This window comes from Thamnophis sirtalis, unplaced genomic scaffold (genome assembly GCF_051295495.1).
Source record: "Thamnophis sirtalis isolate CommonGarterSnake01/CBP01778 unplaced genomic scaffold, rThaSir2_p1.2 scaffold_5, whole genome shotgun sequence".
Classification (NCBI taxonomy): domain Eukaryota; kingdom Metazoa; phylum Chordata; class Lepidosauria; order Squamata; family Natricidae; genus Thamnophis; species Thamnophis sirtalis.
Window position 1 is genome coordinate 133,455,242 of NW_028261385.1, and position 16,344 is coordinate 133,471,585.

At 37.7% G+C, this 16,344-nt stretch overlaps 1 protein-coding gene across 2 annotated transcripts in view; it reads right to left on the reverse strand.

The window, feature by feature from the left end:
- KLHL29 (kelch like family member 29) overlaps positions 1-16,344 on the reverse strand; it is a 445,288-nt gene that overhangs the window by 96,824 nt on the left and 332,120 nt on the right. For both annotated transcript variants that reach the window (XM_087716963.1, XM_087716962.1), the window contains one exon: positions 8,822-8,960. In XM_087716963.1, coding sequence (XP_087573089.1) covers positions 8,822-8,960 — 139 coding nt within the window. The remainder of the gene's footprint in view (positions 1-8,821; positions 8,961-16,344) is intronic.

Here is a 16,344-nt window from a genome sequence, read left to right on the forward strand (position 1 = left end):
AACTAAAATGCTCCTGAAGCCTCAAGGACAGCCAAGGACAGAATATAAAACATAGTAGGAAAGAACAGAGTTTCCATTGTAGGCATAAAGCATTTTCTCTGACCCCTTTTAATCATATTTATTACGCAACACTAAAAGAAGGTAAGAAACACTGGTGTTTAACAATTTTCACTCAAAAGTATCGAAGTATTTCCCACTCTAAATTATGCAAAATTCCAGATACTGCAGTATAGTTAAACATTTGTTCAGTTCAGGCTGAATTTTATGAACATTTAATTGTTCTTATATGTTGAGTAAGTTCCATGTGAAATAAGAATTTATCAAGTGTCTAATTTAGTGAGATCAAACAACTCTAATATTTTTATCCAGTTGCTCCAATTAGACAGAACGGTTGAGCAAGCTAGGAAATCTGCATCTTGCTTAAGGATTTTGGATTTGTTCCATTAAAATTTTATGTGAGAGCTTAATTCATGTATTGTTGTTGTTAATTCATATACTGTTGTTGCTGCTCTTCATGATCTGATAGATATTATTTCACTTGTCAGAAACTGTGTTTATGGCTTCATTGAATTAGGTGACTCTGTTGCTTTTGCCATTATCTAATAGATGTTAGACCTTAAATGCCTCTGCCTCCTATGCATCTGTAGAACACATTAGCATTTTTTACAGAGTTCTGATTCCATGCATTGTTGAAATCAAGATTGCAAAATCTTGACCATTACCTTATTAACATATGAGTTAAGTGCAACTATTCAGTACTTTGAGTATTGTTCAGCACTGCCTTTTTAACATATCAATTGATCTTTTTCCCCATAATTACTTACAAACAGCATAATGTTTAGCTGCAACATCTTGCAATATTTTAAACTGTGGTATAAACCACTAATTAAACATAGCTGCCTAAAGATCCCATTATTGGAATGTAGAAAAGCCTGCTATGAATCATTAATGTCTCCAGGTGGGGCTAAACAGACCACAGGTGAGATTTAATGGATTCATAGATCTGACTGCATCTTAATATTTGTTTTTTCATCAGTGAAATAAGTAAATCCAGCTATTTTGCTGTAGTTTCTGACTTTGTATATAACTTTCTCTCCTTATGAGAGAGACCATATGAGACAACCATATCCTCCAGAGATGTTGAAAGAGTTGTTTTGAAGTCTTTCCCAAGCCATCTCCATATCATTACATCTTCTGCACTTAGGGATTGTTATAATTGATAAATAATCAGGGGGCTTTAGGAAACAATTCATTATATTCAGATTAGAATAACTCAAAACCAGTGGCACATCCAGTTGGTGATCCGTATCAGTTGTGTTTTAATACTCAATCTGGTGTTTTCTGACAGTAGCAGAGAAAAATTACAGTTGGAGTTTAGACTCTAAAAAACAACTATACAAATCTTGTTGGAATTCTATTACTATTTTAAGGGTACAAAACTTAAGGAGTTAAGTTCAGTGTTAAAAAAATATTAAAACACAATCTGGATTCTCATTTTGCCACAAAAGTCCAGTTTTGATTTTAAAAATTGTTGGGAATAGTATTAGGAAGTGAAAGACTGCCCTTAAGAGTTGATATTGAACTTTCAAAGGTGTAAATTGGGGGTATGACCCAAATTGAAAAATATGTAGAAATTGCTGACGACTTTTGCCTCAAAAAGCTTTAAATGAGCATAGCTTGAACAAAACTAAACTAAACTAAACTAAAAGCTTCAGTAAATACACTAACACTATGTTGAATGCTTTGGGCTATGAATTTCTGATGTTTTTTGCAGGACCCAGTAAAGTGGAAAATAACTTCGTTCTGTTCAGTCTTGACTATTAATGGTTCAACAATGTTTTAAAACTGTTTTTGCAAAATTCTCAATCTCAGATTGTTGCATCATCCACATAAAGTAACCCATTAGATGTCTGTCTGTTATTGTCTGCTCTTTCAGGTATATGAAACTCCTGGCAGTTAATTGACTATGTTGTTCAAAACTTGGGATGTAAATATTCCCTATAGAGATCATGATTTCCCTTTGACTTTTATCTAGGTCCCCAAACAACCAGGATCAGAAGGGCGTGAGACTCAAGTAAATATATGGTTATTGGTTAAGTAATGAAATCACCTTGTGCACCACTGTAACACTGCAGCATGCCTCACTGCCTATTTATCCACAGCAAAAGCAAGCATAGTGATTAATTTGACATTGCTTGGACAAGATTTGCAGTTATGTTTTGACTGAATAGAAAACCCTAGGAGTAAGCACTAAACTTTCAAAGGACGCTGAGTGATCCACAGCTTTAATATTAATGAAATAGGTGTCTAATTAAGTTGGGGTGAAAATAAATTTCAAGAATAGTTTTCTTGATTTTGAGATGCCAGATTCTGTTTATTCAACAGGTTAATAAGGTCCTCTCTGACTCTTCGGAGTAAATATATTGTATAAATCTTACAAATCTAGTAATTGTTGTCAGGAAGGTCAACCAACGAAAAAACTATATTTCATTAACTTTTTAAAGGGGATGAATGTTTAACAAATTTAAATGACACAATATCATCTCAGCGCAATGCACTGTTGCAAAGATACTATTAAGTTTTTAGGAGAGCAAGGCAATTTTGCTGCTGGTGGTAAAAGGAGCAAAACAACAATAAATAAACATTTGAATGCACTGTTTGATTCATGACATTTACATTCTGTGTGCAGGTTCCTAATCTCTAAAGGACCACAGCATATCTAATAAGTGAGAATTTCACAATTCATTAAAAAACCCAAACCCTAAAGGATACATGCATTGTAGCACATTCAACCTTTTAAACTGGAATCATGTTTTTTTAATTATTACTGGCTCCAGATAAATTTTGCGGATATTCAGTTCTGACTGCAGTTAGGTTTAAAGTCTTATCTCCAATTGATACTTTCAGTCCTGCAGGCTCAGTGCAAGACCAATCACCTTCCATGGAAGAACTGACATAGTTAGAACTCTCAATGAATTTCTATATAGAAACTCATGAATGTGCAGTCTGAATTTTCCAGAGGTTTGGCAGCTGTAAAGCATCAAACCTAAAAGCCACCTGAAATGTTAAGAATATGTTCCACTGCTTAACAAATAGGCCATAAAGCAGGCCTCTTATCCCAAACTATCTAAAAGGAGATTGCACTATTTTTCTATAATACTATTTAAATGAGCTAGGTTTAAAAAAATATATGACATTCCTAGCATTCTCTGGGTACCCACCCAGCAGTAAAAGGAAGAGTACACTTTGTTCTTTCCACCAAGCCATCTCTCAGATTTTATAACTGGATTAACAGAAGTTGCTGACGTTCCTTTGGCTTTAATTCATAACTCAATGCCATTTAACCTAATGGCTCTTTTCTTTTTAAATAAGGTAGTGCATTTTTAAATAAAGTAGTGCGAGCGATTGTGGGCGTACCTAGGTACACCCACGTTACACCTGTCCTCCGCGAGCTGCACTGGCTTCCTATTGGTCTCCGGACACATTTCAAGGTGCTAGTCGTTACTTTTAAAGCCCTTCATGGTTTAGGATCTGGCTACCTGAGAGACCGCCTCCTGCCATTTACCTCCCAGAGACCTATAAGATCGCACAGATTAGGCCTCCTCTGGATTCCATCTGCCGGCCAATGTTGCTGGCGACTCCCCGGGGGAGGGCCTTCTCTGAGGCTGCTCCGGCCCTATGGAACGATCTCCCCGTGGAGATCCGGACCCTTACTACTCTCCCAGCCTTCCGCAAAGCGATTAAGACCTGGCTCTTCCAGCAGGCCTGGGGCTGTTGATTCATCCAGCCCCATTTTATGTTATGAATGTTGTGCGATTTTAATGTCTGTACTTTTTAATTTTTATATGTTCCCCTTCCCTGCTTTATCTGTAAGCCGCCCTGAGTCTCTCGAGAGTGAGCGGCATACAAGTCCTAATAAACGTATAAACATATCCCTCTTTAATATTCTGTCTTCTGGAAGTGCTGGACTAATCTCCACACTGGCTGGGAAACCACAGGAGTATGTACCTAAGGCCAGGACAGTGGAAGTTAGAATAAGGCAAGCCATCTAAACTAGCAGACTTTTAGCATCATGAAAAGGAGTACAGTGTTAATTTGTCATTCATATACTTTTATTGCCAGGTAAGGGGAGAAGCGTTTGTGGGTTTTTCTGATTTGCTTCCAAAATGACTAGGATGGCTTTGGATAGTCTCCAAAGTTTTGACAGTATTTGTTACCCCTCGCCTCAGATGGCCGAGTGTCTTGGTTAATTGTGTTGTGCTCAATGGCTGTTAATTTCACTGCTAATTTTGTTGTGTACCAACAGGCATTTAGCAGATTTAGTATTTACTCAGTTTTAGATACTCTCACTAAAAGTGCAAATTGAAAACAGATGAAAACTAGGACTTGGCTAAACAAGTACATAATTATTTCTAGCTTTGTTTTCCCAAGTGCGCTGAATCTTAATAAAGGAGGCCTAAAGTATGGCTTCACGTGGTTTTATAAAGAAAATCATTACAGGATGCAGCAACCTTCTGCAGAAATTAATAGGACTTATATACGTTCAGTTTTGGAAGTCACCAGGAGTCAGGCGGCATATAAATGTAATACATAAAGAACCAATCTGTTTGAATACATGGAATAAGCTTAAACAAACATCTGGGATATAATTAAAGAATTATCATTAACAGGACAGACCAAACACAAACAAGTTGCTGCTTTTGTGTTGGAAGCACTGAGGCGCTTCTGAGTTGGAAGGATTAAATGGTGAGGATCTATAGAGATTCTCAGTCAACCAGATCATGGATGTCCCGAAGGATTTTTTTGTTTGAAGACGCTTTACTTCTCATCCAAGAAGCTAAAGAAGCTTCTTGGATGAGAAGTGAAATGTCTTCAAGGAAAAAATAATAAAGTCCAGTTGCCCCTTGAAAAAGCACCTCTGGTGATTAAATGATGATATCACTGTTGCCCAGGGGATGCCCATTTCATGTCCCCATTAAAACACACATGTTACTATTTAATTAGTTATTGATTCATTTCAGCAAATTCTCTTGACCCACTTCTACCATGCCTGAACCAATATTAGATTTTGCTAGTATTTTTTGGCTTGTGACCTAAAAAGTGTGAACACTTTCACAAGATGCTGACACCAATATAATAAGAAAGTTAGATTTGAAACTTCAATGCTGACACCAATATAATAAGAAAGTTAGATTTGAAACTTCAATAAACTTTCCATGTAGACGAGTAGGAAGTTCTTGTAAGTTTCAAAAGCAGCAAATAATTTAAAAAAAAAACCACACCATCAATATTTAGAACTTGAAATTAATTTCAAGTTATTTTCTACCAGTGTGTATAAAGGGAAATATTTCAATCTGAAGCTACAATTTATGGGGACTATAGCTGATAACTAAATACACAAAGACATACACATATGTGTTGTATCTGTGTGTGCAGAGTTGTCTTATTGACCTACCTACAGATGGATAATAGTTATTCATATCTCTTATGACATAAATACCTCTTATGATATAACCATAGTTAAAATGTAACCCACCCACAAACACCCCCCCCCCAACAATTGGAAGAACTGCAGTTCTGGCATCTCTGTTCATACACAATGCAATGCCCAAAGTAATTGAAGGAGAAATGGATACAGGAACATTCGAATTGTATATGCCTGGAAGGATGTAAAAACCTGCCTGAAAGGAAGTGGAATGAAATTCCAGCCAATTTCCAATTCTGTTCACATAAATTTACAATATACATCTGAGAATACTGCAGTGTTGAAAATTGGCTAAGAAATTTATTAAATATAGGGTGTACAGCAAACACAGGTTCCCAAAACTATACACATAGTTTCAAAGGAGTCTTTCCCAACATTCTTCTCCAGAATTGTATTTCCTACACAAACATGTTGGTATTCAGCTGACATTTATTTGGGACACTGTGTTTGCTGTACAGCACTGTAACATAGAGTTCTAGCTCAAAATCAATGGCTGAAACAGTGCTAATGGTTGATCTTCTCTTTCACCATAAGAATGGTTTCCACCCATAATGCTCCAACATATAATATTCCATATTTGGAAGCCTGTGATAAAGCCTTTGATAAAGACTGCAATTTTGAGCATATCTATGGGGATCTCTCCTCCAACCATTCGCTGCTTCTTCATTCTAAAACACATCTTTGTGTATTTCAGTGGTGGGTTCCGGATCCCAGTGCAACTGGTACGGTGCAACGGGGCCCAGCATCCACCACATGAACGCGTGCAACATGCGCGCACATACGTTCATGCGTCCTTATCTCCTGTGATGCTCTGTGACGCCTCTGCGACGCTCCAGCTGCTTGACGTAAGCGCCAAAGAGGTCAAATACTGGTAAGGAGTGTGGGTGGGCGGGTGAGCCCTCTGGAACATCATACCGGAATGGTACCTGGTGCTCCCAGCAGGCACCGGTACGCCCATACTGGGGCGTACCAGTCATAACCCACCAATGGTGTATTGCTCTACAAGTTTTTTAAAAAAACTATTTGGGTGTAATTACACCCATTATTTCTTCCTAACTAAAAGCCCCATTTTAACAGAGAACTCATGCTTATCCTTGTTAAGCCATTTTGGTTTTTCATCTTTAAGTTTTACTCTGTTTGCATCTCTTGCTGTTTGTATTTATATATTTATATATGAGAGAATGCAGGAGTCAGAAAAAGTCTTATGAAGGTTTGACTGTGGACGTTTTAGTTCTAACTAGAGTAATGGAAAATACGATCTCTAACCATATGTATCCAGTCTCACTTATATATACAAGTATATCTGTCAGGAGATGTTAATTTAGTGATAGTTCTTTTCCTTTAGCTACCAAGTCCCATTGTTCATCCATCTTTAGTTATGAAGAATTGTGAGTCTCTTCTCGTTAATTTTATCTTCACATTCATATTGATACATATGAAAATGTTATTGTCCTGGAAGGACAATTTCTGAAAGGTTAGTGTGAAACGAAGGGTGGGTTAGGTACAAAGTGGATGCACCTATGTTATATACAGGGACATGGTCAGGACTGTCCTAACATATTTGTGTTCAGGGCATCTGGGGTTTTCTTAATAGGCGAAATGTGATTGATAGCAAATAATGTTAACCAATAGAAAGTGGCAGGCACTACATTATCAGGTCCTGGCAAAAATAGGGAAGAATTTTGTAAGTTATAAAAAAAAGTCCCAGAAGTATCATCCAGATGCATTCATTGAATTGCTTAATTCAAGCATTTCATCTCATCTTTTGTTGAATTGTTTAAAGGAGGCTCACAAAAGTTGAAGATGCTAAAATTGCAAGAAAAACCATTAGGAGGTTATCAGTGATTTGTCTTAAAGTATTCTACAATTATTACTGAATTCAGACCTGATTTTCTCCAGAAACAGATGGTATCTGACAACCTGAGTAGCAAGGAAGAGCAATTAAATTAGTGATACTACAAGGCTAGTCAATTACATGATTTTTTTATCAATGGAGCCAAAGACTTTCCCTGCAGAATATATATCTCATCTTGGCAAGAGGCATATAATGTAACCTTCACTAGTAAGTGATAATGAGCAGGCAGGAATATAGAATCCAAGAGCAACTAAAGCTAGCTATAATTTGGTTTATGGAAGGGGAAAAGTATGATACTAGCTCAACTCTTTCTGAATAATTGATAAGGCAGTTAGTTCAGCTATACAACAATAGTATAGTGTCACCACAATTATTTAAAAACAAACAAAAAAACACGCTTTAATGAAAGGACATTTTTCTGTTTCTCAGAAAAAGAAGATACAGCAAAAATGCAACCCTGGAATAAAATATAGCCACTACTGTGTTAGTGACAATGTTTAAAAGCTCAATTTGAAAGCCAACTCAATGTTTTGCAATCCCCATTTTTTTCTCTTTTTGTACAATCCAGGTTCAGTATCTGTTCTGGAAAATACAGCGAGGTGGAAATCAGGATCCAGATTAATTTGCTGATGACTGTAGAAATATGAACATTATTGCATTCTTCTGGGTTCCCCCAATCTTGCTATGTTGATTTGCTAATACTGTAAAAATATCATGAATTTATGATGGAAACACATTCTAAAATAATCCATGTAATGGTAAATAAACTGTTATCATGCAATGTTACAATCAGATGGAGGGAGAAAATTGCAAAGATGGAAATTTAGACAAAGACACTATGGCAGGCCTGACACACTACTTGGTCAAGGAGGGGAACAATTACTCTATCAAGTAGAAAGAATTCAGGATTTTTTTTTTTAAAGTTAAAATTCTCTCTCTTTTTTCATAAAATCATGCTAAAAAGGTGTGACTTCAATATTTGATTCACCTTTTTCAATTCCACAAGCATCAGATGTCCCAAACGCCAACGTCCAAAGGTTTAAATGTCTATTATACAACACAATCTTTGTTAGTATGAATACTTGGCAATTTTAAAATAATATTGGTTATTGCAGCCTGGAGGAAGAGTTAGTAGTATCCCTTTTTTTAAGTATTAACCTAATAAGTTGTGTTTTGTGATCAACACTGTTTTTCAGTTGTTTGAGTTTGATTTTAAAATGCTCCATGACAGAGCATCTCTCTTCAGCCAAAATGTGCAAATAATGAGATCTGGAATTGTGCAGATCAGCTTATGTGTAAGAAATGAATCTGAGTCTTTTGTTTGAAAAAAATACATTCAGAGTAAGTGGAAAGAATGGCTACTGGCTCTGTGACAGGAGAGTCAAATCTTCATAAACCTGAAAGAGAGGGGAGGAAAAAAAAGCGACACAAATGCGTCCTACAAAAGAACAGACCAGATCACAGCTGGAAGGAAGGCAAACCTTTTAATCAGGTCCTTGAAATACAAGCTGCAGGAAGCTAGAACATTTTGGTGGACTTCAAACTCTTTGCCTTCAACAATAATTTTCAGGTCTGTAAACTCTTTCGCTCTGCGTTGCTGGTTCAACTCCTTCAACATTTCTGCAGAACAGAGAAGACAGACAGTGCCAGGTTTCCCATTAAGAGATTTTTTTTTTCAAAAGTGTATTATTTAAAAAGTAAAAATTAAAAACAAGAAGAGTAGAGAAATAGGAAATGTTTGATGGTTTTGTTGGCAAGACTGGTTCAACGTTGGATAGTCAAAGAAATCACAAACATCATACTATGTAAATAAATATATGCATATAAAAGTCAGAAACAATATGTTTAGGCAACAAATCCTACATTTCGAAGAGAAAAATAAGTTTTCCTGCATCAGTCAAAATTGGAAATGCAACAACCCATCATCATAGAACAGTTAACAATACATTTTGAAACAGAATGCAAGAAGAACTTGCTTGACTTCTAAATATACTGGAATTAATACTGAATAAACTGACATTTATGAAGCAATATGAAAAAGTGCAACATTTGCAAAAATCCTTAACTTAGTATGTTGTAAGTTCTTTTAAACCAGGAAGTTTTTGCTAACAGCAGGTTTATCAATGACAATTTGAAAATTATAAAAACAGCAGGAAAACTTTCTGACATATTTCATATTTAATTTAAAAAAAAAGAGAGAATTAAAGGCAGTCTTACTATTTCTTCCATTTCTTCCAACCTGAATTTTCATTGTATTCAGTTTTTAGAGGAGCTTTTACAATTGAGTTTCTGGTACCAATTAATTTCAACCCAAGGCAATACAGGATGACTTTGGAGAACATTTCCCTCCTGCAATAATTCACTTACCATGCATAAAGCGGGGAGAGAAAATCAGCAACATGCCTTAATCCACTTAAAGCAGATTGGGAAACAAGAGATTATTTTCTAAACTAAAGTACCAGAATGGCTATAAAGCAGATGGAACACACATATTTTGGTAAACAGGCAAAGTTTGAAATTACTAATTAAGCTGTGCTGATATTCCATCTGTGGCATTACATTTGCAATAGGTCAAGAACTTCATTTTCTTCAGCCTCACAGCTACAATACTGTACTTCTTGAAGCTTAAATCCATTTGCACTAATAGGAATAAAAGATGACCTTTAAGTGTGTCTGGCCCTCACATACTAAACATGCTTCCTAATAACGGTCACTCCCCCAACGTACCTTGCCAAACTAATTCATTGTGGGGAAAATAGCAGCAATTAGAAACAGCATCAACCGTAGTTTGCAAATACTGACATTATATATTGATAATGTGCAATTATACCCAGAACTAAGCAACAAAGATATAAAAACACCCTGCATACATTTTTTCTTTAAAAAAAAAAAAGAATCACAATGAAGTCTGAAAAGCTAATTAGTCTGCGCAGAAAAGGGTCAGAATTCTCAAGACAGCTAGGTAATCATTAGAGGGGCATAGAAGTCAACAGCAGGCTGCTTCAAATCTGCTGTAGAGGAAAGTGCATTACTGTCTGGGGTCCTTCAAGAAGTCACTTGAACAGAATCCAACTGAGCAAAAATGCAGTAGCATGATTCAGAAACATCCATGCTTCAAAGTGGGTCAGACAGGATCAAGGTTTGCAAACTACGAAAACCAAGGATGCCGTCCTTAACAAAATGTACAAGTTTCATCTACAACTTCCTAAAATAAGGCACATGAACTGGTGCATGCAAAGGATTAGAGTAGATCATCTTTAAGAAGTAGAGTTTACCGACACACCCAGCAAATGAGACTTTGCAAAACTGATAAGGGGAGTCAGAATATTTTTTTAGAGCACAAAAGCAAACCAAGGTTTTGAGTGTTTCAAAGGAATGTGTGTAGGTACGCAAGAGTGATTTGTAAGGGTGGGGCTCTGAAGAACATGGCTCACTCCAAAACAGAATAGAGTAATAAGACAGGATAAAGAAATACAGACATTTCTTCCTTCCTTCCCTCTCCCCCCACACATGATCATGTGATCAACATTCAGATGCTTGGCAACTGGTTCATATTTATGACCTTTGCTGTGTCCCAGGGTCATGTGATCACCTTTGCTCTGACGAGCAAAGTCAATGGGGAAGCCAGTTTCACTTAACAACCAAGTTACTAACTTATCAATAGCAGTGATTTACTTAACAACTATGGCAAGGAAAGTTGTAAAATGGGGCAAAATTCACTTAACAAATGTCTCGCTTAACAATTGAAAGTTTGGGATCTATTGTGGTTGTACGTCGAGGAGTACCTGCACTGACCAGAGAGAACACAGCACAAAAAGCAGAAAAAAAGAGAATTAATTAATACCTTCACCAACATTTCTCTTCCACAAACAGCTCTTTGACTCTTTTACGCGCACATTCTGAGTAATTATTTGTGGAAAGAAAGATTCAAGAAGCGAAACCCTAGTATGTTTTTATTTGTGTACATGTGCGTATACAAACACACATCAGGGGTGAGTTTCAACCGGTACGGCCATACTGGATGGTGAAATTTAGCATGCCTTCCCATACCCGTTGGTCAGAAGGCCCCGTACCGGAATGCTCCCTCTCCTCGTTCGCTCTTTCACTCACCCCGCCCATCCACACCATGCTGCCAAAAAGTTCTCAGAAGAAGAAACAGAAAAAGAAAGAACTGGTGAGTGGCTGAGGTGGGGTGGGGGAGGATGCTGGAGAAGAGGGAAGAGGCAGAGGGGCTGCTAGAAGAGTGTGTGCTGTGCACAGGCTGTGAGTTTTAAAGACATCTGAGTGAATCCAGGAAGAGGGAAGGGGCAGAGGGACTCGAAGTGTGTATGTAAGGTGGTCAATAATGTTGAAGACGGTCAAGGACAGCCATATTTCCTCTGTAAATAGCTGTTTTATGGTTTTGTGTATTTATTTTATTCTTATTTAAGTAGTAAGTGCACAAATTAATAAATTTCCTTTTTTTATATCTTCTTTTTGTAGGTTATTCTTTGGGGCAAAGAATTCAGTGACATTGACTTGGCCACTCCCACCCAGTCACATGACTGCCAAGCTACTCCCACGTGGTCACATGATCACCAAGCCACTCCCACAAAACAGGCCACACCTACAGAATATTTTCTAAAAAAATTTGAAACCCACCACTGAAACACATTCAGGTCTATGTATATATACATAATGTGAATGAGTGTTCAGACAGACAGACAGACAGACAGACACACACACACACACACACACACACGTATATAGCATTGCTGTATTGGGGATGAAAGTACTCAGGCAAAGTTCCCAATAGTTGGAAGCAATTATTGGAAATTTGACAAAACACCTCCCATTTCAAAGGTATTTGGGAGGAAAAAAAATGGTTGGCAAAACTGAAAGGTGTATGAAAACTCCATTTATAACTGTTGTTTACCAAAACCAGATGGCATTCACAGTATTGCAACCTCCCTGCCACTTCAATTGCTGGTTGTGTTTAAATGCAAAACTTCTCTCAAGCATGAGCTGAGAGAAGGGGAAAGCTGACATCATTACCTTTGGCCACAGATTATAATTGGAAAGTTCCAGAAAAACAAAAAGGTAGAACAAGTAACTTGAAGTCAGAAGAAAAATCTGATTAACCTGGTACTTGGGTAGACAAGACTATTTTAATCTTCATTTTCGGTGTGGTGTTGGCACTCATTGTTTTCTCTGCATACTTTCAGGATTTTGTATTTTCTGTCAGTTTGGCTTCTTCCTTATTGGTGGTAGATCACCGTAATTTTTTGGTCTGCTGGAGTTTTAAGGATATTGGAGCTTATTCTTGCATATGCGGGATCCCTGGTAATTTATGTCTTCTAGCACTGATTACCTGAATTCCAATATCTAAAGCTATAAAGGGTTTCTCTACAATTTTAACTTTTATTTTTAATGGTGCTGAGTTTTTTCTCCCCCCTCCCATACTTTGTGAAATTTATTATTTATTTAGAGGCTGACACCTCTTAGTCATAGGTTATGGTGCTACTTGACCAGGAGGTGATATAAAATAGCTATACAGATTGTTTCAAGGTTTTATATGTCACAAGCAAGCTCAATCCACAGCTCATTCCACAAACCTTTACTTGGTCTTCAAATAAATCAAGACACGGATTAAATATAAGGTTTAAGGTTTATTGCATTTATATGCCGCCCTATTCCCAGAAGGACTCAGGGCGGCTAACAAACCCAGAAGGGGGGGGGTAGAACAAACAAGGTAACACAACAAACAAGATACAGAGAGAATTTAAAAACAATCAACAGTCACACAATTCGAGGGGGGGAAGGGAACTCGTCAACCCCAGGCCTGCCGGCACAGCCAGGTTTTAAGGGCTTTACGGAAAGCCTGGAGGGAGGTGAGGGTCCGAATCTCCACGGGGAGTTCGTTCCAGAGGGCCGGAGCAGCCACAGAGAAGGCCCTCCTCCGGGTAGTAGCCAGGCGACATTGGCCAGTAGATGGAATCCGGGGGAGGCCTAATCTGTGGGATCTAATTGGTCTTTGGGAGGTAATTGGCTGCAGGCGGTCTCTCAAATATAACAATATAACAATTATTGTACTGTACTTCTTTTACTTAGAAGTTTTCAGAAATGATGCAGTGTTTTTTTGGGGGGGGGTATTTCTGTCCCACAATGGAGAGGAAAGAGGAAGAGTAGGTCTTCTTAGGTGATGACAATGACAACTACAATAGGGTAAGAGATGGAGCTAGGCTGCAAGTCCTAGTGGTTTTCAAGGAGAAGTGCATTGAACTTCTATTATTCCACACTATGGACTCTGTTGTGCCTCTATAGGGCCAAGGTGGCGCAGTGGTTAAAAGCAGCACTGCAGGCTACTGCTAGATCAGCAGGTCAGCGGTTCAAATCTCACCAGCTCAGGGTTGACTCAGCCTTCCATCCTTCCGAGGTGGGTAAAATGAGGACCCAGATTGTTGGGGGCAATATGCTGACTCTCTGTAAACCGCTTAGAGAGGCCTGAAAGGCCTATGAAGCGGTATATAAGTCTACTGCTATTGCTATTGCTATTGCTATTGCTATATTAAACCTTTTAAGTATAAAGACCAAAATTAGCTGTAGTAATAATAAGCAATAACACCAGTAATGGTTTCCTCTTATCTTCGCTACTGGTTCGGAACTGGGAACACATTGCTCACGCATGCTTCACTCATGTGTGGTGCTTCTGTGCATGGTTTCCGTGGTAACATCTGGGTGGGGCCTTTCGCTGCCACCGGTTCACCTGAATTGGCAGAATATCACCTCTGAATAACACTAAGCTTTAGATCTTAAGGATACTAATGATTTCAAAAATTAAATGTATGAATACTTATCAGAGTTGCCAAATGCCATACTGTGAAGTGCTGAGCAGATTGTATTCAGCAAGTGAACTAGAAATTAAATAGAATGTGTCGCTATCATTTCGACTAAGATAGAACCGCATACTGAGAAGCATATGTGGTATTCTCAACCTACAGCTACTATAAATGGAGAAAACTTTCTTCTCTTTCGCTAGTTTTCACCCATCAAATATGGACTTCAGAAAATAGAAGGAAGCAGATAGGTAGAAGAATAGCACTAATATGAAAATAATGTTGTGTCTACTACATTCTCATCAGACTGTGGAAGCTGGGAATTAATATTCACTGTTGAATGTGTCATTCTTCTAGTAGCCACAATGTTAATTCAGATGTCACTAATGCTCCAACTGAGATGACCTTTTGGCTGCCTTCAAAAAGACAAAGTAACGTCTAATGCAGCATATCCACAAATATTTGTATATCCTTTGGGATGGCAAGTATTTTGGTTATGTTTCTGGGCACCTCTGAAGCCCAAATTATTGGAAGAAGCAGATCTGAACATAGGACATCAGATATTATGTACTGTATATGCACATGCAAATCATTGTACATGACTACAACTGACTTCAATCTAAGCACGAATCATACTAATATAGAAAGCTACTACCTGGAAACATCACGTCTATCAGCCTGCTCACAATCTCTTTCCTCATTTGTAGGAATAGAAGTTAATGTTAACACTGAAAATAAATATTTGCTTAATAAAAATATTGCCAGATCTTATAACTACTGGTAATATATGCCAAAGAATCTTACTGTGTATAACTACAAGAAGCAGTTGTGTAAAATTATTGGAAAGATTCAAAAACTAATGCCAATATTACAAAAACTAAGCAGCAATTCAGGTCTAGGTCAAAGAAGCCATTCCAGAATCTATTAACTAGAACTTTCACACTAGAACCAGATGAAACATTTCTTGAAAGATGTCAAATGGCACATGGGGGAAAGAGAGGTGGAAGATTTCCCTCTTCTCTACGGAGAAGAATATCTCAGGGGCTTCACAGCTACTTTTTGAGGAAAGAGTGAATGTGCCTCCACAATTATATTAAGCACAAATTGTTCAAGGTTTTATGTTGCATGCCCAATCCACGCCCATTCTTCAAACCTTCACTTGGCCTTCAAACAGATCAAGACACAAATTAAATTTGGCTTAATACAATAAACCCAGTTCACTCTTTCATATTAAAAATGGCAAGGTTGTGGCAACTTAAACTATATTCAAACCACAGACTTTACAGAAAGTTATTCTGTCTGCCACATACCAGCAAGAGGTAATAAAATAAATATTAGGATAGTTTTCTGGGACAAACCCAGGTAGAACATATCATAGCAACATCGGAGAGAATGTTTGTTCAGATTTTTTTTTAACATTAATCTCCAAATCTTCACGGCTCATTTTATATATCTTCAGCCTAAGAGGCTGTGAACTATCACCAGGACCATAAGGAAAACCCGCTTAATGAAAGCAAGTAATTAGTTTGCCCAGCACTCAGCTCCCATTTTAGCCATTCAACTCTCACTGGGAACCTCACCAGCAGAACATATGTACAGATTAGGTCTCCAGTTCAATTTCAAATTTTTATAGATCTCAATATTGAAATTTATGCAGAGTCATCATGATTAGTACTCAACATTTGAAAGGTCAAGGAGCAGTATCATGGCTATTTTTCATAGCAATTTTTAATAAACATGGAATCAAGTATCTACTGTATTTTTCAGAGTATAAGACACACTGAGTATAAGATGCACCAAGGTTTTGAAGAGGTTATTTTTTTTTAAAAGTAGGTAGGTAGATAGAGAGGGATAGAGAGAGAGAGAAATACAGTAGGCAGGGAGGGAGAGAGAGAGAGAAGGTAGGTAGGTAGATGTTTCCAGGTGTATTTATCCATGTGCTGGAGAAGGAAATAGCTGACAATCTGCAGCACCTAAGGCTCTGTTTCTGCTGGCACAGCCCTTGATCAATGTAATTCTCATCAATCAGTTAAAGAGCTTAAAGGGAAAAAAAGTTTTTGCACTCTGCAAAACTCCCCAAAACAGCCCATTTTTCACGAAAATGGGCCCGTTTTTTTAAAAAAAGACATGAATAGCCTGGGGGGGGGGCTTGCAGAATGCTCCTGGGAGGGGTGGGGGCAAAAATGAAC